A 22,910-nucleotide genomic window follows, 5' to 3' on the forward strand; every position below is an offset into this window, starting at 1 on the left:
CTTATTTTGATTGATATCATTGGAATTAAAAGTTGTTACTAACTCCTGGCTTAAAAGGCATTATTACAAAATCCAGTGTTTTTAAGAGAATATTAAAGAAAAGTGGAGAAGATGGGAGTGTTTCAGAGTCTTTTGGTCCTACGTGGAAAGATGGGCTTGGTGGCACCTGTCAGCTCAGTTGGCTTTCTCAGAATGGAGGCTGTTGGTCATATTTAGACAGACAGCCAAAGAAATACTACAGAATCTCTGAGCTTCCTCTTCAGCTGCTTGTCCATACATTCATTTCTTTCTCTGTTTGTTTCCTGCTTGTCAATACTTCTAATTTAAGAGCAAGTAAACATATTTCAGGTTTAATTTTATGGAACAAACACTCTGCTTGTGAATTTTCCACATTATTTCCATAACAACTAACACACTATCACTCAATCAGGTTTCACTACACAAAGTCTTGCGAAGTAGAGGTGGAAATTTTTTTCCAGGTGTTTAGACAAGTATTTAATGAAGCTGAAGCAATATGTTCTTTGAGCATTTTAAAATATTTGAGATTAATTTCAGCAGATGATTTATTTATCAGTAAACTGGCTTAGATAAGAAAAAGTCAGAATATTATTAATGAACCTAATGCTCTCCAATGTTTGAGACCAGCCAACAGGCCACTTACTTACACCCTACTTGCCTTAAGGAATATGAAAGAAGTCCAGCTTTCTTAGTCTAACTGGTAGTTTCCAACAACTGAACCTCCCATCCATCTAAGAACAAGGAACGAGAATGAAGGCGAGGTGAGAGGAAGCCACGGGGTAACATCCAGACAGTCTGAGGATGCCAGCAAGCCCGGGCCAGAGTCCTTGAAGAAACCGCTGACCTGCACAGCGGGTAAAACTGCAGGACTCAGCCCGAACGTGGATGCTCAGTCCTGATGAAATAAAATGGAAGCTTAGAAGCGTAATGACTTGGTGGCAAATGTCAACTTTTTCCTTATTGAGGAAGAAATCCTCAGGGTTGGAGGCAGACACATTCATGCACATCAAGAAAAGATGTGGGATGGTAATTTCCTCTTTTTTCCATTTCTGACTTGTAAAGGAAACACATGAAGCGAGTCCTTGCGGAATGGACCCGACAGCCTGAACCTTTGCGAGATGAGCAGGGCACTCTTTCAGGGGGAAAATCCAAGCCTTCTCCACTGGCAAAAGCCACCACATCAGTTAGCATGGGTCATAAAAAGTCAGAATCCCGTGTCATTCCTTGGACCACAATTTTGAAGTTTGAAAGGAAGTGAAAATGCTTCCTAGGAACTCAAACCTTCTTTTTTTTTTTTTTTTTTTTTTTTTTGAGACGGAGTCACGCTCTGTCTCCCAGGCTGGAGTGCAGTGGCCGGATCTCAGCTCACTGCAAGCTCCGCCTCCCGGGTTTACGCCATTCTCCTGCCTCAGCCTCCCGAGTAGCTGGGACTACAGGCGCCCGCCACCTCGCCCGGCTAGTTTTTTGTATTTTTTTAGTAGAGACGAGGTTTCACCGTGTTAGCCAGGATGGTCTCGATCTCCCGACCTCGTGATCCGCCCGTCTCGGCCTCCCAAAGTGCTGGGATTACAGGCTTGAACCACCGCGCCCGGCCTGGAACTCAAACCTTCTGAATCGAATCGAGCAGTACGTGATTTCCAGAGCTTTTCAGTTTCCCTCGAGAATTCAAACTTCTTTTTTTTTTTTTTTTTTTTGAGACGGAGTCTCGCTCTGTCGCCCAGGCTGGAGTGCAGTGGCCGGATCTCAGCTCACTGCAAGCTCCGGAGTTTACGCCATTCTCCTGTCTCAGCCTCCTGAGTAGCTGGGACTACAGGCGCCCGCCACCTCGCCCGGCTAGTTTTTTTTTTTTTTTTTTTTTGTATTTTTTAGTAGAGACGGGGTTTCACCGTGTTAGCCAGGATGGTCTCGATCTCCTGACCTTGTGATCCGCCCGTCTCGGCCTCCCAAAGTGCTGGGATTACAGGCTTGAGCCACCGCGCCCGGCCTCAAACTTCTTTACATGCATAGAACCTTCGAGGACTTGTAATAACATTTAAACACAATTTCCTTTTCATGGTACCCGTGCGCGAGCTTCAGCTGGGGAACCCTCCCGGACCCACCCTGGGGCTTGTCTATCTAATGAGTGTATTTGGAGGAAGGAGCTGGGACTTCTTGGCTCAGTTCTTTCCCTTCTCCTGTAACTTCTACCTGCTCATCAAGAGCACGCCTTCTGGAGAGTTCTCACGGTGGGGGAGCCTGTGGCTGCCCAGTCTGCACACCAGGACTGACTGTCTAACCCAGGTCATAGTTACCAGCCCGGCTGGCAGGCATTAAAGTCCAGCATTCATCAGTAACAGGAAGGTAGACACTGTGACTAGCCATGGATATCATGCCTCTTTCTTAATTAGTTCTAAACTCAAGAGAGGAAGAAGGTGTTATTTATTAACACCACTCCCTCAACATTAGACAACACCTTTGTTTTAACGAAGAATTCTATATAAATGGAAAAAGTGAGATGGTCTGGATGAGATGCTCTGCCAAGCCGTCAACCACCCATGCCTTGGAAAAACCTACCCACTGAGCTGGATGGTTACACCCAGGCAAGTGCTCGCTTACGTCCTCCCTCACAGCCACAAAGCCTGCAGGCCTGGGACCCAGAAGAACACACCAGCCAGCAGACAGAGGCCCTTGAACTTCTGAGCCTCCTAAATGACAACAGATACCATGAAAGGCCTTCACGGGGTCCTCACTTGATCTGTCAATAGGGAACCCATTAGAGACTGATTTCTGGCAAAAATCAGACAATAGTATTGAAATCACCATTCACTCTCAATATGAAGTTTCAAAGTGTAGTTTTCTCAGAACAGATGTCTAGGCATACCTTGGAGATGACTACAAGTTCGGTTCCAGACCACCACAATAAAACAATCATTGCAATAAAATTAGTCACACAAATTTTTTGGTTTCCCAGTGCATATAAAGATTATGTTTACAGTGTACTTAGTCTAGTAAGTGTGCAATAGCATGTCTTTAAAAACAATGTGCATACCTTAAAAATACTTTATTGCTAAAAAATGCTGACACAGAGACATGAAATAAGCATATGCTGTTGGAAAAATGCAGCCAATAGACCTGCGAAATGCAGGGTTGCCACCAACCTGCAACTTGTGAAAAACGTAGTATCTGCAAAGGCAAATAAAGCAAAGAGCAGTAAGATGAGGCATGCCTGGAATCTGTAAGGAGATGATCTTTGTATACATTATTAATTAGGCACATTGGTGCCCATTTATGAAATCTACCCTCCCAGCATGAAAATCTGAAAACTACTTCGACAGAAATCTTTTCCTACAAATTCCAGCAGTTCTCCTTCAAAATAAAAATAAATAAAACCTGAAGTGACTGTATACCAAACTGTAGTTTAGATGGTGGTAAAGTGAGACTAAGTGAAGGAAAAATAACAGGCCCCTAAAGATTCATTAGTTAAGCAAAAAAAAAAAAAAAAAAAAAGCCAGGCGCAGTGGCTCACGCCTGTAATCCCAGCACTTTGGGAGGCTGAGGTGGGCAGATCGCCTGAGGTCAGGAGTTCAAGATCAGCCTGGCTAACATGGTGAAACCCCATCTTTACTAAAAATACAAAAAAATTAGCTGAGCGTGGTGGTGAGTACCTGTAATCCCAGCTACTTGGGAGGCTGAGGCAGGAAAATCACTTGAAGCCAGAAGGCAGAGGTTGCAGTGAGCTGAGATTGTACCACTGCACTTCCGCCTGGGCCACAAGGGCAAAACTCCATCTCCAAAAAACAAAATAAAATATAATAAAATAAAATAAAAATAAAGCAAAAGGGCAAATTTTAAGGAGGATATTTTATTCTCTGAGGAAAAAAAGTACTCCAGTCCCTTTATAAATCTGAACTCCAAAACAGAAATGAGGCCAGGCACAGTGGCTCACGCCTGTAATCCCAGCACTTTGGGAGGCCGAGGCAGACGGATCACCTTAAGTCAGGAGTTCAAGAACAGCTTGGCCAACATGATGGAACCCTGTCTCCACTAAAAATACAAAAATTAGCCAGGCGTGGTGGCAGGCACCAGTAATACCAACTACTCTCAAGGCTGAGACAGTAGAATCACTGGGTCCCAGAAGGCAGAGGTTGCAGTGAGCCGAGATTGTGCCACTGCACTCCAGCCTGGGCAGCAGAGCGAGCCTCTGTCTCAACTAAAGTAAAATAAAACATAAAATATAAAATAGAAATGAATGACAACACAGTATCTACATGGAAAGTATGCACTGCCCTGTAAACTGCTTGACTGCTTCTGCTTTCCTTGACTGCCACTAAGCTCGTCCAGAGTTTTTTTTTTTTTTTTTTTTTTTTTGGCCGTCCTCTATTCTCCCTAGCTCCAGAGCTTAAGAATTTATTTTCTGTGTCCTCTGTCCCAGTATCAGCTTGGCCGAAGCAGTATCTTAGGGTTATCTTGCGCCCAGGCTTGTCATGGTAAACTGCTAAACCATTCCCTGCTGATATGATTTGGCTGTGTCCCCACTCAAATCTCATCTTGAACTGTAATAATTCCCATGTGTCAAGGACAGGGCTAAGTGGAGATAACTGAATCATGGGGGGACAGTTCCCCCCATACTGTTCTCATGGTAGTAAATAAGTCTCAGAGATCTGATGGTTTTACAAAAGGCAATTCCCCTGCACACTTTCTCTTGTCTGCCGCCATGTAAGACGTACCTTTGCTCCTCCTTCACTTTCTGCCATGATTGTGAGGCCTCCTCAGCCTGTGAGTCCATTAAACCTCTTTCCTTTATAAATTACCCAGTCTCTGATACGTCTTTATTATCAGCATGAGAACAGACTAATACACCTGCTTATTGCATGGCTTGCTGACAAACTAGAGGCTGTTTCTGCATGCATCTCCTTTACCTGTAGATCCTTCTTCCTTGAGACTCATTATGCCCATCACAGCAGTGTTTCCCAAGGCACAGAAGGTGATGAAGACGCACCATGTATAATATATTCTGGTTTTATTAAAAAAAAAAAAAGCAGAAAAAAGGCAAATGAGGTGATTGCCTAGCTCACAGTAATTCATGTCCACACTCTTTGACCATGGTGAGCTGCCCAGGGACCTCACAACAAGCCCACTTCTCTGCTGACATTAACCAGAGTCATTTACTTTGCTTACAATCCACAGGTTCTTAATTGAGAACATAGATAAAAGAAAACAACTGCAAGAACATAAGCTAAATCATCAATGCTTTTGTTTGGTTGAATGATGGAGGTTTTTTTTTCTTTAACCATTTATGCATTTTCTCAATTTGCTACAATAAACATAGATTGCACTGGGGTGAATAGTACGGACCTCGAAGGGTTTAGGGTTAATTTCTGTGAAAGACCAAATATGTTTCTCTGGTTCTCACGAAAGCCTATAATGTGTTCAAAGATGATAAAACCTCTTATACTCAATGTTGTAATGTTAACATGTAATTATTAAAATCACCTGTAACGGGCTCATGGACAACGACAAATTTTTTTCAATAATGCCCAAATAAGTCTCTCTTGGGTGAGTGGGTAAGGGGAGGGGAGTGCCCACTTCTCTAAAGCAAGTGACAGGCAATGCCTCATTTATCCTGTGGTAGCAGGCATGACCAGTGACCATCAGGCTGCCTGCTAGGAAATGTCATTATACCATCACAACTTGGATTTTAAACAATGCTTGCTTTCTGAGTATTTCTTCAACACTCATACAATAAATCTGTGTACTGTCTTCCTTTTATTTTTATTTCATATTCTTAACCCATAACAGCCAATACAGTAGAGATAAATGAGCTGTAGTAACTCAAGTGAGATATTGCAAGCCCCATGGCTTTCCACCAGGGTTGCTGACATTACCTTTCTAGTTTTTATTATATGCGATGCTGTGTAACCCTTATCCACTAAAAAAAAATATACTGAAGCTTGACAAACAAAGCAAGACACCATCTTTCTTAAAAAAAAAAAGAAGAAAGTATATAAATCATCATCATCTAAAAATTAGCTGGTGGAGACTGCCTGTGGTCCCAGCTAAACAGGAGGCTGGGGTGGGAGGACTGCTTGAGCCTAGGTAGTTGAGGCTGCAGTGAGCCATGACTGCACCACTGTACTTGCTCTAGCCTGGGCAATAGAGAGACCTTGTCTCCAAAAACAAAAAAAAAAAAAAAAAAGGAAAAAAAGAAAGAAATCTGAGATTATTATTAATGTATATATGTCCTGTCACTGTTATAACAGTTAATAATATTTTACACTGTTGCTCAGAGGCCTCATGTTGTAAATAAAATATAAATAAGAAAGGTTTCACAATGGGGAAATTTACCCAAATGCTACCCTTTTATTAAAACACAACTTTTAAATTTCTTGCAAAAAAAATCCCTCACTGCAAGTTTCTGAATGCTACAACACAGCAGCACAAACACCATTCTTGATGTGTTCTATCTTCATGTTCACCGTTAGATGAATCTTTGCAAACGAGGGGAAAATGTGGGTAGAAGGGTAAATAGAAAATGTGTCACTAGCAAGGAATTAATTAGAGCAAGGTCCACATGCTACGTCTTAGCAGCTCTCTGCTTAGAATGTCATATGTTATTCAAAAAACAATATTTAATTGCAGGATCTGTATGTCAAGAGCAGCAGGGAGATGCTACTTGGTTTGCTTGCTCAAAGGTAAGTTTTATACAAATATTAAAAGATTCTGTCATCTTGTATTGTTAAAAAGAATTACAAATTCCTGTTTCTGAGGTTGTGAGAATCTTATTACTCAACTGGTCAGTGCATATAGCAACTGCTAGAAAATAAAGAACATCTAATACCTTTAGTAACTTCAGTATCATTTTAACATTGCATATCTTTGCAATGTGTTTTCAGTCATTAGATAGCCTAGAAACCAAGCAAATCATGCAATACGAGGTGAACCCATCCTTAGAATTAGGTAATTTGCAGAAGATCCCATAAGTGGATCAATGAACAAAAAAGAAGTTCCATTAACTTTTTACTCTTGGTAGGTGCAGGAAACACACAGGCAACTGGGGAAATCCCAGAGAAGCCAGTTACAGCCTTAAAGGGTCTGATGGATCTGGGAGGCAAGATCCACAACATGGTAACTAACAATATACTATACAAACAGAAGATAAGCACCAAATGAGGCTATCAATGCTAGGGAAACTTGAATTTTTGACTTCAATCAGCTGGGGCTAATGTAACTAGTTTCCAAATCACATTGCTGCTCTGTGGCATTGTTTTTTAATTGTGATTTTAAAAAACACATAAGATGGGGTTTACCATTTTAGCCATTTTTCTTTTTTCTTTTTATTCTTTTGAGACGGATTTTCACTCTTGTTGCCCTGGCTGAAGTGCAATGGCACTATCTTGGCTCACAGCAACCTCCACCTCCTGGGGTCAAGCGATTCTCCTGCTTCAGCCTCCCCAGTAGTTGGGATTACGGATGCCCGCCACCACACCCCGCTAATTTTTTGTATTTTTAGTAGAGACAGGGTTTCACCATGTTGGTCAGGCTAGTCTCGAACTCCTGACCTCAGGTGATCCACCCACCTAGACATTCCAAAGTGCTGGCATTACAGGCATAAGCCACTGCGCCCGGCCCATTTTAGCCATTTTTAAGTGCACAGTCAGTAGTGCTAGGTATATTCATATTGTGAAGAAGATCTCCCAATTTTTTCATCTGGCAAAACAAATCTGTACCCATTAAACAGCCCCCATTTCTGCCTTCCCACAGCAAACACCATTCTACTTTGTTTCTATTTATGTACCTCGTATTAGTAGAATCATATAGTATTTTTTTGTAATTGGCTTATTTCACTTAGCATAATGTTCTCAAGGTTCATCTATGTTGTGGCATATGGCAGGATTTCCTTCCTTTTTAAGACTGAATAATATACACAGTTTTGCACATATATAGCACACTCTGCTTCTCCGTTTATCCGAAGATGGATGTTTAGGATCCTTCTACCTCCTGGCTAGCGTGAACAGTACTGCTATGAACATGGGTATGCAATTATCTCTACAAGATCCTGCTTTCAATCTGGGCATGCCCCCAAAGAAGGATTGCTGGATCATACAGCAACTCTATTTTAAATTTCTTGAGGAACTGCCATAAAATTTTCTACAGCAGTTGCACCATCTTACATTCTGCCCAACAGTGCACAGGGTACCAATTTCTCCATATCCTCATCAGTACTTGTTTTTGTCTGGTTTGTTTGTTTGTTTGTTTGTTTTTAAATAGTAGCCATCCTAGTAAGTGTGAGCTGGTTTCTCACTGTGATTTTGATTTGCATTTCTTAAATGATTAGTGATATTCCTTGACATAACTTCTTGAAGACTGAGCAAAACGCTAGGATAATAGTGAAGACAGTTTTTCAACATGGACTAATCCATCTAAAGAACAGACATTTGCCAGAATGAACATGAACGTTAGAAATGCAGCAGGAGGCTGGGCGCAGTGGTTCACACCTGTAATCCCAGCACTTTGGGAGGCCGAGGCGGGAGGATCATGAGGTCAGGAGATCGAGACCATCCTGGCTAACGCGGTGAAACTCTGTCTCTACTAAAAATACAAAAACTTGGCCAGGCATGGTGGTGGGTGCCTGTAGTCCCAGCTACTCGGGAGGCTGAGGCAGGAGAATGACATGAACCCGGGAGGCGGAGCTTGCAGTGAGCCGAGATCGCGTCACTGCACTCCAGCCTGGGTGACAGAGCAAGACTCTGTCTCAAAAAAAAAAAAAAAAAGAAAGAAAGAAAAAAATGCAGCAGGATTGGTTGGGAGGTGCTCCTGGTAGCTTCAAACTCGCACTCTCCCACTACTGATCCACTGGGAAATGGTGGGAGAGGGATGGTGAAGAAAAATAACTCAAAAACAACAACAACAACAAAAAAACACTCACTCCTGTAGTTCACTAGATTAATACAGCTGAGAATTCTCATCTCATATGGCCACCCATACTTCAGTTCTAATTCCAAGTACACATACATGTGATTTAAGAGTTCTGGTCTCCTCTACTTACTGGGAAAATGTCCCAGACTACATTATGCTCCAAAAGAACAAGAGCAGAAAACTGCTGAAATGAGTTATACAGCTAGAAGTCACAGCAACAGTCAATAGCACATTTTTCAAATGGTTTGTTAAAATAAAACAATGGGAGTTGTTATACAGTTGTGTTGAACTGCATCTCCCCTCCTCCACACACTAAAAAAGATGAAGTCCTAATCCCTGGTACCTGTGAATATGAACTTATTTGGAAAGTTTTTTTTTGCAATGTTTTTTTCTTTGCAAATGATCAAGTTGCAATGAAGTCAGTAGGGCAGGCCCTAATCAAGTATGACCATGTCCTTATGAAAGGGGAAAACACAGAGACACATACTTGCACAGCAAGAAAACCACATGAAGATGATGGTAGAGACAGAGGCTCTATCTATAAACCAAGGAAAGCCACGGATTACCAGCAAACCTCTAGGAGCCAGGAGAGCAGCACAGGACCAATTTTTCTTCACAACCCTTGGAAGGAACCAGCCCTGCTGACACCTTGATCTCAGACAGCTGGTCTCCAGAGCTGAGACCATACAACACTACGATTCTTCAAGCCCACCAGTTTGTGGTACTTTGTTACAGCAGCACTAGCTAACTCATACACTATAATTCAATAAATGTCAACTTAAGTCATTAAGGGATGGATTAGCCCAGAAAAATGGGCTACGACTAACGCGTTCCCCCAACGCTACAGCAGAGACGGTGCCAGCGGGGACTTCCAACCATCACTGACCTCCCCAAGAGTTCATGTGGGTACAAGGGATGTACAAAAAAGCCCTTGTTTTCAGTCAGTACCTTGTGTGCCACTAAACAATAACCAGAGACAAAACCAACTCTCCAGGCCCCTGGATCCAGCATTTTAGAAGCCAGAGAAGAGGGCAAAAATAAGTTTCGAAGCTAAGCAAGGCAACTTGTACCTACCCACATAAAGACTCTAACAGCCCGGTTGGCAGGACGCCGGAGGGCTGTTGGCAGTGTCTTGGTTTCTGCTGAACCAGTTTTCTGGAGAAAATCAGAACTTTATTTTCTAATAAAGCTCGGACCTTTCAGGAGCTTCAAAAGAGACACAAGGTGGGGAGGGTCCTGACGGGAAAGTCTGCCTTAGAGAAATGGTCCTTAAAATGGAAAGGAAGGGAAACGGAAGAAGAAACACTCTTGGTTTCATGAGGGAGTGCAGAGTCCACAGTTAGCGAACACTTGTACTGTTGTGCTTGGAGTGAGGGTTCTCCTCGTTTCATGGGAATAATTGATGAGATCGTAATAAACCCCAAGGCATGTTCAGAGGAATGATGCAAATCCAAGCAGCTCAGTCCTGTGGGCAACAAACAGGAGGTCCCATCATCATGGAGAAATCTACCTGGATGGATGCAATGAGCTGTGAAATGCAACCGAAATCGAGTCAATAAAGGGAAAAGAGGTGTTCTCAGCACTGGATCATGAAACCAGACATCCCATTTAACAGCTCTAATAAAATATGTCATCTTCGTCCTTACAAAAATAATTAAATCAGCCTAAGAGATAAGATGGTTAATAGTAACATCCGAGGGTTTTTCAGCTCTTATATTCAACTTATGCTGTGACTACTACATAAACCAGTCTCTTTCTTCATCATTTGAATTCTACTGCTGAGACTGTCTAGGAATTAAGAGCATGTCTGAGAATCCCAGGACTGATGTGTGAATGAAAGGTATTCTTACTGAATGAAAGGTATTCTTACTGACGCCTGCCATGTGAAGCCATGTCCTGTAGGTGAAGGGATGAAGGATCAGTCGGGGGATACAAAGGATCCCATGGTCAGAGAATGCAGGAATGGAAGCCAGGGCAGAGGAGGAGAGCCTGAGGTTAGCGAGGCAGGGGTGGAGGCAGCCCACGCCTCGCAGCCTTCATGTTCTCTGTGAGGCAGAAGTGATGGTCTCCAACCACAGAGGCTGGCCTGGCTCTTCTCTCACTGTCTGCCTGCGGGCCGAGCTCCACAGACTGCTCACCTCGGCTCTCTTACTCCGGGGCTTCTGGCTGGGGTCAGCAAATGGGAGTCCCTGGCAAGGGATGGGTGGTCAGGAAGATAGGGACTCAGTTGTTTCGCCTACCCCTCCAGAACTGTGAGATAGTAACTGCCTATTGTTGAAGCCACGGGTTTGTAGCACTTTGTTATGGCTGCCCTAGGAAAGTAATTCAGCTTTCAAACATGAAAAAGTGTATCGTTGTGATAACCTAACAACTCCACAAATGCCCTCTGGTCTTGCTCTGCAATGCTTTACACACTCAGTCTTATGCCAAGATCAAAGGAAATGGAGCACCTGAATTCTATTTGTGGCAGAAATACTTACTGACAAATGGTCACTGGAAGATGGGATAATAGCCAATTGCACTTCATAGTTCACGTCACAGGCAAATTACATCAAAACTAAACAATGAGCTGAAGAAAGAAACTGACCTGCTCCTTTCTAATGCTTTTGAACAGAGTCCTCTGAAAACACCGGATCTAAACGCTTTTCCAGCGTGGTGGTCACCCAGGTGTGACAAGCTTAACAGAAGAACTTCTGGGAAGATGAAATTGGAATGTCACGAGGAAATATAACTTTCCTAACATAAATTGAAACCAAGCAATCAACTTCCATGTGTTACTTCCAGTTTGTACCATTTACATCATCACTAAGAATCTTGGAAGTTAATTTCCAGAGCCACAGATTATTCTTTGTGATAAAAAAACAAAGCAGTGTCTTCTATGGCCAGGTGCTGTGCTTCACGCCTGTGATTCCAGCATTTTGGGAGGCTGAGGCGGCGGGGGGGGGGGGGGGGGGTGTCACCTGAGATCAGGAGTTCGAGACCAGCCTGGACAACATGATGAAACTCCATCTCTCCTAAAAATACAAAAATTAGCTGGGCATGGTGATAGGTGCCTGTAGCCCCAGCTGCTCGGGGGGCTGAGGCAGGAGAATCACTTGAACCCGGGAGGCGGAGGTTGCAGTGAGCCAAGATCACGCCACTGCACTTCAGCCTGGCAACAGAGCGAGACTCCATCTCAAAAAACAAACAAACAAACAAAAGAAATGCCTTCTATTGGCAACATTAGCAATGTTCCTTTCACGTCAACTGAAGGAAGACTTTATTTCAAGTAAAACATCTGTCACAGAGTTGACTTCCTAGTCCTCGGTGACAGCACTGAGCCATCCAGGCTGTAAACCTGACGACTGTGGGTGCTCTCCTACTCCCGGGGGGCTCCCTGCTTCTGTCCCATCAGCTGCCATGCCCTGTCAGGTCTACCTCCTGGGTTTCTCCTGTATCTGTCAGCCCTCTGACATTCCTTCTGCAGGGCCCTGGCCCTTATCAGTAACTACCATGTGGAGATGATATTGCCAAAACCCCTAGTCACTAGGCTTTCCTTCTGCAGACCCCGCCCTCTTCAACCCATCCTGCCCATTGAAGAGCACCTTCCAGCCAAGCACGGTGGCTCATGCCTGTAATCTCAGCACTTTGGGAGGCCAAGGCGGCCGGGTCATGAGGTCAAGAGATAGAGACTATCCTGGCCAACATGGTGAAACTCCATCTCTACTAAAAATAAAAAATTAGCTGGGCATGGTGGTGCATACCTGTAGTCCTAGCTATTCAGGAGGCTGAGGCAGAAGAATCACTTGAACCTGGGAGGTGGAGGTTGCAGTGAACCAGTATCGCGCCACTGCACTCCAGCCTAGCAACAGAGCAAGATTCCATCTCAAAAAAAAAAAAAACAGAGCACCATCCACTGGCACCTGTCACAGGCGCTAGCACAGCTAACATGCCGTGTTATCCTAACGGCTCTGTATGGCCCCAGACCATTAACAAAGTGAGTGACACACAGGCGTAGGTGTCGGTGCTCCTGGGCTGGGACTCCATCTCCTTCTCTCCAGCACTCTGATCCGCCCCAAGTCACTTAGTCCTGTGAGACTAATCGGTGTTATTCACACCTGCCTCATAGGTTCACTTAGCAACAAATGAGATAATGTACGCACAGACTCGGCACAATGTCTGGCACACAGCAAGGGATTTTTCAGAGGGTGGTTATTATTTTCATTCATTTTCTTATCACCAGTAGCACCTTGCTCCCATGTCGATACACATTTGTAAAACCCATATCATGTTTCCAAGACCACATTCCATAAAATGAAACCAGAGCCACAGAATTCCATTGTGGGTATCTGGTCCAACTTCCTGTTTGTATAAATGAGGAAACACAGACCTATGAGGCTCTCGTTCAAAGTTACAAAGTGCTAACAGCTTTGAGAATTGCTCTTTTACATGATCATTCTATCTACAGAAGAGAAATCCCAAACTGATTAAGTCATTTTGTGTCTGTCTTATGAGTTAAAATCATTATCTCCAACTCAAATGCTCAAAGTGATAGAACACAGCAAAGAACTGAACGTTCAAACATGGCAGATAGTTTTTATAAATCAGTCCATTTAATATGTGCAATGTTTTTATACTTACATTCTAACATAAGAACATCCAGCTGGCTGAGCGCTTCCTTCAAATGAACCCGCAGAGCCCATATTGAGAAGACCTGCCCCAGAGGATCTTGAAATCCTATGTCTACCTTAAAACCATTCATTTAGTCTATGGTAGAGGGATGCATGGTTCACCCAGGAACATCCTGACTCCAGGAAAATGGAAGTTTTGAAGCTAAGAAAATAGAGGAGATCAAGAAATCAGCAAAGCAAAACTGCACGTACAATTTCTGAGCTCAAAGGGCAACCCCCTCGATTTTAAAGTTGATTAAACTGAAGCTCACAGAAGCTGCAGGTAAGTCCACGAAAAGGCACTAAATGAGCTTGGCAGAAATGGAGGTTTCACGGCAATTGTCCAAGTGGTGCTGGGTTCTTACAGACCTTCCTAAAGCCACCTGGGACTCAGCTTTGGCTTAGGTAATGATCCCCCTCCAAAGAAAGCCCCAGTTTGATGTGAGACTCCAGACAGCTGTGGTCTAAGAGGAACAACTCCATCTGACACAAGCACATGATTTTTTATTCTCAAGGGCTTTCATTCGCTTTCTTTTCTCCCATTGATCCAGCCAACAGCTCTACATTGAAAGCAGGGCCTCAATTCTGTGAAAGAACAAGAAGGAAACTAAAGTTCAGGGTGAAAGGAAGGAAGAGAACCTACTTTCATGAGAACCAAATATGTGTTCTCTGCAAGGTGTTTTTGCAGAAGATCTCATTAGAGCCTGGGCCTCAAGTGGTAGGTATTCTCCACGTGTAGAGATAAGATGTCCAGCCACTCAGGCAGAGCCACACAGGTAGGAAGTGAGGCGGCCCGGACCCAGGGCCTGCATTTCCCCTTAACCCCTCTGTTTCTTATCATTGAGAATATTGTTTTCATTTAAAAGAGAAAAAAAAGCAGCTTTTCAAACTTCCTACATTTTCTCAGATTACGGCCCATTTTTAAGTCAGATTCAGACGTTCTCAATTAGTTTATTCTTTTTATTCGGTTCTGATTTTTTTTTCTGGGAGAAAATAGCAAACAGCTGTTAAAGAATTACTGCAAGCATATCAGAGCTGCAGAATTGACTTTGATCACAAGGGTCTTAACTACAGCTGAAAGGGGTGCACACAAACATTTCAGACCAGCACTTAAATTCTACTCTTTGCCCGTGAGACGCCAGAAAGGAAAGCTAACAGTATTTAGCTAAAATGATTTATGAAAAAATTTTTTTCCTCTATTAAAATAGCCAAAATAGCCTTTAAATGTAATCTCATGGGGCTAGACTCAGACAAGCACCATTTATCACTCCAAGTTAAATAAAACACAGAAATGACCATGCGAAGCAAAGTAGCCTTAAATTCCGTTTCAGAAACTTTGCAAATAAAGGGAGCCAAAAGCAACAGTGATAAGAAAAAAAGAAATGCTGACTTATTTTTTAAAGCTGGGTGAACATGCTAAGTTCCCTCTGCTTGCTCTAGTTCAAAGTGTAGTTGCGTACGGCTGCAAAAGCAGTTCCGGGCACACACGCCTCCTTGCAGGTCTGAAAGGGCCAATTAAATTTTATCTGGGTCTATCCTCCTCCTCTTCTCCTCCACCACCTCCACGTCTTACGTGTGAAGCATTTGGGGCAAAAGAAGAAAATTAAGTAGTCCTGGGATCTAAACACCTTCCTTCCATTATCACTACAATGAGACCACTGGAGGGACAGCCCCACTGCCAGGGACGGACTCCATTCCAGGAGAGTCAGAACTGCAACACTTACAGAAAAGACAGACCCCGCCCCCTCAAGACCTTTAGTTAAATGTGTATTTCACCTCTTTTGGGGGAGAAAAATAGAAAGAAGAAAAAAAAAAAACTTTCTTCAGCTTACAAAAAGGGTGCATTCCCTAAGATGACTGAAAAAGAAGTTAAGAAGGAAAACAGGCCAGGCACAGTGGCTCATGCCTGTAATCACAGCACTTTAGGAGACCAACGCAGGAGGATCACTTCAGTTCAGGAGTTTGAGACCAGCCTGGGCAACATAGCGAGACCTCTGTCTCTACAAAAAGTAAAACAAAAATTAGCTACATGTGGTAATGTGTGCCTGTAGTCTCAGCAACTAGGGGGGCTGTGGTGGGAGGCCTGCTGAGCCCAGAAGGTCAAGGCTGCAGTGAGCCAGGATTGCTCCACTGCACTCCAGCCTGGGTGACAGAGAAGACTCTGTCTCAAAAAAATGAAAATAAATTGGGAAACAAAATTCATTAGAAATAAAAAAGATGTGGCTGGGTGCAGTGGCTCATGCCTGTCATCCGAATACTTCGGGAGGCCAAACGGGAGGACTGCTTGACCAGGAGTTCCAGACTGGACAACATAGCGAGACCTCGTCTCTACAAATAAAAATAAAAATAAATTAGCCTGGTGTGCTGGCATGCACCTGTGGTCCCAGCTACTAGGGAAGCTAAGCCAGGAGGGCTGCTTATGTCCAGGAGTTTGAGGCTGCAATGAGTTATGATCGTGCCACTGCACTCCAGCCCGGGTGACAGAGCAAGATCTTATCTCAAGAAAACAACTTTTTAATAAACAAATATAGACAAAGAGAAAATGAACACACTTCCACAAAGGCACAGTTGCTACCAGTGAGCACAAGGCCAGCCCCTGACACCAACTGCAGGGCCACAAAGAGGAAACCCTGAGCTTTCTGAAAAGACAAACTTCGGCTCTGTCCCTTTTGCTGAGATGGAGCTTATGAAGTAAGCTCTAGAATCTGTCACCAGTGGAGACCTTACCCTGAACCAGAGCCCTCGGAGAATAAGCTCCCTATTGATCTCAAATCTAGGTTTCAGTGAAAATTAAAGGAATGAAAGAACTGTTACATTTCAAAAGGTATAATAATGAAATGAAATCAATCTTTAATCAAGTATGGGCTGAATTTGTAACACTCCTCATTAGGTCTCCAAGATAGCACAGGCAATTCTGACACCAGGAAAGAACCTATGTGGTCTTTTATGATATATAAACTCATTACTTTTCTCAAAAACTTTAGGTCTTCTCTGATTTCAACTTAAACTTGAGTTTTCTACTAATAATGTATTATCAAGAAAATATCTGATTTCTTTCCATCTTCCATTTCCCGTGGTCAAACAGCATGGAGTTCAGCCCTATGTGATACAGTGAGTTTTATGTAAACAGCCACCCCACACGCACATAAGGCCAGTCATGACATCTCCCAAGGCCCGCGACTGGCATGTGACATATAAATCGTGGCATGCATCTTCATTCTCATCACACAGCTTTCTTTAGCACTTAGGAGGCACACGGTACCCACTATGTCTAACCAGGTTTTGAGGGCCTTAGGGTTTGCTGTAAGGTTAAAAATCTCTTTCCTCAAAGATTTTACCATCTGTCTGGAAAATTCACAAATACAGTCACAAAAAGTTAATTCGTCAAGAAGGATGTCAACACAGGGTCCTCACTTCCAAAGAAGGAAAGGGGTTGGGAGCAGCCTTTAACATCATCTGGCCCCAGTGCCTAATTTTGCAGATTAAAAAACTGAGTCACTGCACCAGGAATAATGAGTGCGAGGGGCAAGATTAGAGACCATGATTCAAGGTCTGATTGGAGGGGAGCTATCAGCACTGCAGGGAGAGAAGGCTGGCCTGCAGCACGAGTCTGGGAGAGGCCCGCCAGTTGGTGGGATTTTGACCAATGTGTTTGGGGTGAGGATGGGGTGGGTTTTTAGAAAGTGGTGAGAACAGCGTAGCATGGGATGAGGATGTGGGATGTGGGGTGTTAGAGGGGCAGGCCAAGCTGACCAGGGACCACCTGTGTGGAAGTAGGAGGCAGAGGAAGTCCGCAAATCTCACAAAGGAGGCGGCTTAGTGCCCAGAAGATGGGTAAGTTGAGGGTCCTGTGGGCCGAACTCCAATCCCAGCGCCACCTTCACGCTGTGAAAACACAAGGAAGGGACTCAGAAGCTCTTCCCACTTGCTCTTTCCCTTGTTATGCTAAGACAGCACCAACTCTCGTATAGTTAAATGACCGAGCAGAACTGTGACCAGTCAGTTTCATGCACAGGCACTGTTGCGGTGTAGGATATAATGATGAACAAAAACAAGAGGCCTTGCCCTCCAAGAAGTGGCCACTCGGCCGGGCGCGGTGGCTCAAGCCTGTAATCCCAGCACTTTGGGAGGCCGAGATGGGCGGATCACGAGGTCAAGAGATCGAGATCATCCTGGCTAACACGGTGAAACCCCGTCTCTATTAAAAAAAAATACAAAAAACTAGCCGGGCGAGGTGGCGGGCGCCTGTAGTCCCAGCTACTCGGGAGGCTGAGGCAGGAGAATGGCGTAAACCCGGGAGGCGGAGCTTGCAGTGAGCTGAGATCCGGCCACTGCACTCCAGCCTGGGCGACAGAGCGAGACTCCGTCTCAAAAAAAATAAAAATTAAAAAAAAAAAAATAAGCGGCCACTCGACCTGCAAGAGGCCAATACTAAGCAGGTAAACAAATAAGAGGGTGTTCCGGCATGAGAAGCTAATGCAGAAGACAAACAGCCAAGGACTGTGCTTGAGAAGAACAATGGGAGCTGCCCGGGCACCTCCCAGTGTACAGGGCCCCTCCACGCAGGCTCATTGCTCTCTCCCAGGCTCCCCGAGCTACGAAGCCCACACTTGATCCTCAGGCAAAGGATGAATCCTGCGTAAGTCTCAGGAGCTACAAAAGCTGGAGTACAGCAGTGACAAGACAGGAACACGAGAAAGTTACAGGGATCGTTTCCTGCGATGATGGTTGTCAGCGCCGAGTTCCCTCGGCCACAGCTAACTCCTGCCCCTGCTCTCCTGGGGGGCTTCGGGGCTTGTGCCACCGTCCACCTTCCTGCAACTGGCCACTCCCTCGAACCCTTCGACAGGCACTAGGTGTCTTTTTTGTCACCTGTGAGCATCTTCCCCAAGCATTTTTTACCACGGCTGCTCAAAAGAAGCAAAAAATAAAACTAAAAAAATTTAAATGGCGGCCAGGCGCGGTGGCTCCACGCCTATAATCCCAGCACTTTGGGAGGCCGAGGCGGGCGGATCACAAGGTCAGGAGATAGAGACCACAGTGAAACCCCGTCTCTACTAAAAATACAAAAAACTAGCCGGGCGAGGTGGCGGGCGCCTGTAGTCCCAGCTACTCGGGAGGCTGAGGCAGGAGAATGGCGCAAACCCGGGAGGCGGAGCTTGCAGTGAGCTGAGATCCGGCCACCGCACTCCAGCCTGGGCGACAGAGCCAGACTCCGTCTCAAAAAATAAAAAATAAAAATGGCTGTGTCTGATTTCCTCTGCTCTTCCTATAGAAACACTGCTAATGAAAATACATAAACTGAATAAACACTTGGAGAGGAAACCATCTGCTTCATCCTACTGTCAGTGGGAACAGTGTTTGTTTACTAGCAGGGTCATGAGGAGGGGACACAGAAAACCTTCCCAGGAACCATCAGGGAAATGGTCTGGGCGGGCATAGGGGCACCTTCTTAACCCTTTCAGATGCCCAAGAGTCACTCCGTTTCATAACCTCTGGTTGGAAGAGAAAGTTACATGTATCATAAACCACAGGCTGAAGCTTATTTGCATAGTGTTTTCCACACGAAGATGATAAAACACCATGCAATTTACTATAAATACTGCCTTTGAACTTTCCACTCCACAGAGGAAATACCTAAAAAGACCATCCAAGTTCAACCGCAAAGGTGCTTGTGGAACCAGCTACAGAACAGAAAAGATCTTGGAGCTAACTGCCAAAGCCTTCGAAAGGTAGAGCACTTTAATAATAATTGTTTTTGGGTACAAAGAAGGACGCAGACACCATGGAGAAGATGGTGTGGTTCTTTGTGCCAGGAAGCATTTAGGGGATTTGCATTTTAAACGACTGCTTTACCTACAAATCCATATTTTAAAACAAAATTAATAAGCAAAGGCCCAGGAAATTCAACCCCCAGGGAAAGACACCAGTCATCCCCAAAGGAAACTGCAGGGACTTCTGGCCCGGCGCCCGGCTCAGCTGTGTGGTGAATGCAACTGGGCCATGAGAAGTCCTTCACTTGGGGCACTCCATCAAAGGATGTTTCCAGGGTCAGACACTTGGCCTTGAATTCCCAGCAAAAAGTTCCACAGCAAGGTTTTAAAGCAAGACCAGGGGGCTGAGTCTCTCACAATCCTGTAGTCACCTTCCTCCCAATCCCTGATGACTGAGCCAGCACAGCCGATGCCTTCCAGATGCCGCTGGCCTGGCTGTGGCTGCTCTTAAAGAGCACGAGGTAGTGACTCAGAATCAGCTCCACCACCAACAATGCTGATATATGACTTTCTACAGCCAGTTAAGGAATATATCTATTGCCCAGAGGCTAAGAGAAACATTCTGACCAAACTAGAAAAATTAAAATATGGCCGGGCATGATGGCTCACGCCTGTAATCCCAGCACTTTGGGAGGCTGAGGTGGGCAGATCACAAGGTCAGGAGATCGAGAGCATCCTAGCCAACATGGTGAAACCCCGTCTCTACTAAAAATACAAAAATTGGCTGGGTGTGGTGGCACACATCTGTAATCCCAGTTACTTGGGAGGCTGAGGCAGGAGAATCACTTAAACCCGGGAAGAGGAGATTGCAGTGAGCCGAGATCGCACCACTGCACTTCAGCCTGGAGACAGAGCAAGACGCCGTCTCAAAAAAAAAAAAGAAAAAGAAAAATATGAATGGAGGAGACATGTGAAAACAAACAATGGCATTAATTCTACTTGTAAAATAAACTCACTCTAACAGTGAGTAAACATTTAATTAGCACCTACTATACACCAGGTGCCATGCTAGATGCTGGGGATATAGACAGAACAGGCAGGCAGTTGGAAGTGCACGTCATACTACTAATCCTGTGTTTAGTTAAGCTCTTACTACATGTCAAGAATTGTTCCAAACACTTTGTCACCTCTTTTTTTATTCTCATATAGTATAGAGTTTATTATTAGCCTCATTTTATCAATACAGACAGGTTAAATAACTTGTTCACGCTGCACAACTATCAGTAGGAGACGCCGGTATTTGAACTTAGGCTCCTTCATGCATCCGACAAGTGTATGAGTAAAGAGGTCTGCAGGAAGAAAGAAAAAGCCCTGTCCACTGCCTGAGAGAGTAGGCATTCAGGTAAAACTGATAGGGCTTATAAGAATGCATAGGAGTTTATCAGAGAGCATGAGAAAGGTTCCTTCCAGACAAAGGGCTTATAAATGCAAAGCATAAGCCATCGGAAATTATGAAGAAAAATAATTTTAAAAGATAAAAACACACTTTTATTACTACTTCTTGGGCAGGGAGTTCCTAGATAAGTGCTAAATAGTAGCTAGGAATGGGGTCTTGACTTACTTTGGTTTCAAGAAGAACTGAAGGTGAGTGCAGCCCAACGATCCCTGGAGTGAGTGCACACAAGAGCGGCATGTGCCAGTTCCACAGTCCAACCCACTCAGCAGAACACCGTGTAATAGAATGTGCTGATAGAAACCTGGGCTCAGAAGTCCTTCAAAGTACTGAATAGGAAACACTGAAACCAAACACCTCACTGAACCAGCCTGACAACACACACAAAAAAGCGGGTGAGGTGGCACACATATGGAACACATGTGCCAGGAGGCCCAATTCTAACCGGACGGCAGGGGCTCTCCTCAACAGAGTCTATGATTTTAGGAGATTAACAATAGCTTTGTTCACCAAAATACAAAGCTGTCCCAAGTCCTTGAAAGATACAAATTCCACAAGAAAATCAGAAAACACAAAGGTGGTTTGCAGTGTGCAATAAATTGGTGGTTTTAAGCATAGCTATTCTGAGTTTATCTTTTCCTGAGATGTTTAATGTTAGTTCATATGCTCTGAGCGATGTTCTTTGAAATAAATATAATTTGCTGACTCATATCCCATAAATGATTCAATGATGGGTTACCAACGTTAATGCCGGCTATTAAATTCCAGCCCCTCTAGCCAACAGGAATGACACACAGATCGTCTCCACGTTAAAAACAGGTGTGCTCCCAGAGTTCTTGATAAGTTGGCTGCTTGGAATTCAAGAGTTATTTTCCTCCCCCACAAACAATATTAGACGTGGTATTTGATACTCAAGACAGAAAACCCAAAATACTAGATCTGAGGCGTGCTTAGAGTTCTCTGGACTGAGCCCATGAGAGGGAGTGGGCCGGCCGCTTAGCCAGCCAGACACTCCCACTTCCTCTCCTGCGGGGAATAAGATGTGCGGCAGCTGCACGAAGCAGGCGGCAGCAGGAGCGATCTGAGGAGGAGGCTGGGAGCGGCGAGGCTGGGAGCGGCGAGGCTGGGAGAGGCAAGGCTGGGAGAGGCAAGGCTGGGAGAGGCGAGGCTGGGAGAGGCCAGGCAGGAGCTCAGAGAAGAACAGAAGTGAGTAGTGCCAGGGCTCCAGCGGCTCCAGCTGCTGAGGCGCCCAGGCTGCAGGCTCCTCCTGTGACCGCTCTGGGCCCCAGGCTACTTTGTCCAGGGCCCTGGGGTGGCAGGGCCTCCCCATCTCTAGGGCTGCCATATGGTAGGCTCAGAAAGAGGCTTTTCGATACTCCCACACCCACCCTGTGGGGTGGCATCCACAGGCTCTCCTGATTCCCTCACATGAAAACACACGTGGCTCTTTAATGATGTTCTCGGGATTGTTCTTGCCAGTGACTAGAGTTCGACAGCCCCCCGGCCACAAACACACACGCACAAGCACCAATGTGACAGAGGAACTGCCTATGACCAGTAAATTAAACTGGGATCCAGCCACAAGACCACTCTTCCCTCCAGTTACATATATATACATAATGTATACATACACACTTACATTACATATGTATTTGAATGGAAAGTCACAGTAAAATTCAAGTGCCGAGGCCACTGACATCACTGTATGGGTGGTTCATGCATAACTCAGACACTGGAGAGCTCGAAACCAGAATGGGTCAGCGGGGCCATGAGGGGATGGGGAGGGAGGTGCTGAACACGCAAGCCCTCCAGCCGCCTCGTGTCACTGGCCATGGGAATGAGCCGAACCTCCCCACACCAAAGGCTGCCCCCCACCACATTCCTGGGTTCACAGATAAGCCCCCAACTTACTGGAACTTCAAATGCCTCCTGGGTGTCATCCAGCATCTGGATTTTGATGGACACGAGTTTTCCTGAAGGCGTTGGGGGCGGCTTCTGTCCACGTTCCAAGGTACTGATCCCCGAATTTTCCGGGGCCCCCAGTCGTGATCCTGGGGTTGGCCTCTGCTCTATTTCTCCCATGATGAAAGTGGCTTAGAGAATATCTGCAGGAAGCAGTGAGAAAGAAAAACACATCAGAACAGGAGACTCACTGATACCACCCAAGCTGTGTGCCACCTT

At 44.8% G+C, this 22,910-nt stretch overlaps 1 protein-coding gene across 3 annotated transcripts in view; it reads right to left on the minus strand.

The window, feature by feature from the left end:
• Positions 1-22,910, minus strand: part of LOC105477658 (FERM, ARH/RhoGEF and pleckstrin domain protein 1) — a 306,384-nt gene that overhangs the window by 216,380 nt on the left and 67,094 nt on the right. For all 3 annotated transcript variants that reach the window (XM_011734259.3, XM_011734252.3, XM_071081106.1), the window contains exon 2: positions 22,641-22,834. In XM_011734259.3, the coding sequence (XP_011732561.2) occupies positions 22,641-22,811 (171 nt within the window). In that variant the 5' untranslated portion in view covers positions 22,812-22,834. The remainder of the gene's footprint in view (positions 1-22,640; positions 22,835-22,910) is intronic.

The sequence above is a fragment of the Macaca nemestrina genome, chromosome 16 (genome assembly GCF_043159975.1).
Source record: "Macaca nemestrina isolate mMacNem1 chromosome 16, mMacNem.hap1, whole genome shotgun sequence".
In the NCBI taxonomy this organism is placed as follows: domain Eukaryota; kingdom Metazoa; phylum Chordata; class Mammalia; order Primates; family Cercopithecidae; genus Macaca; species Macaca nemestrina.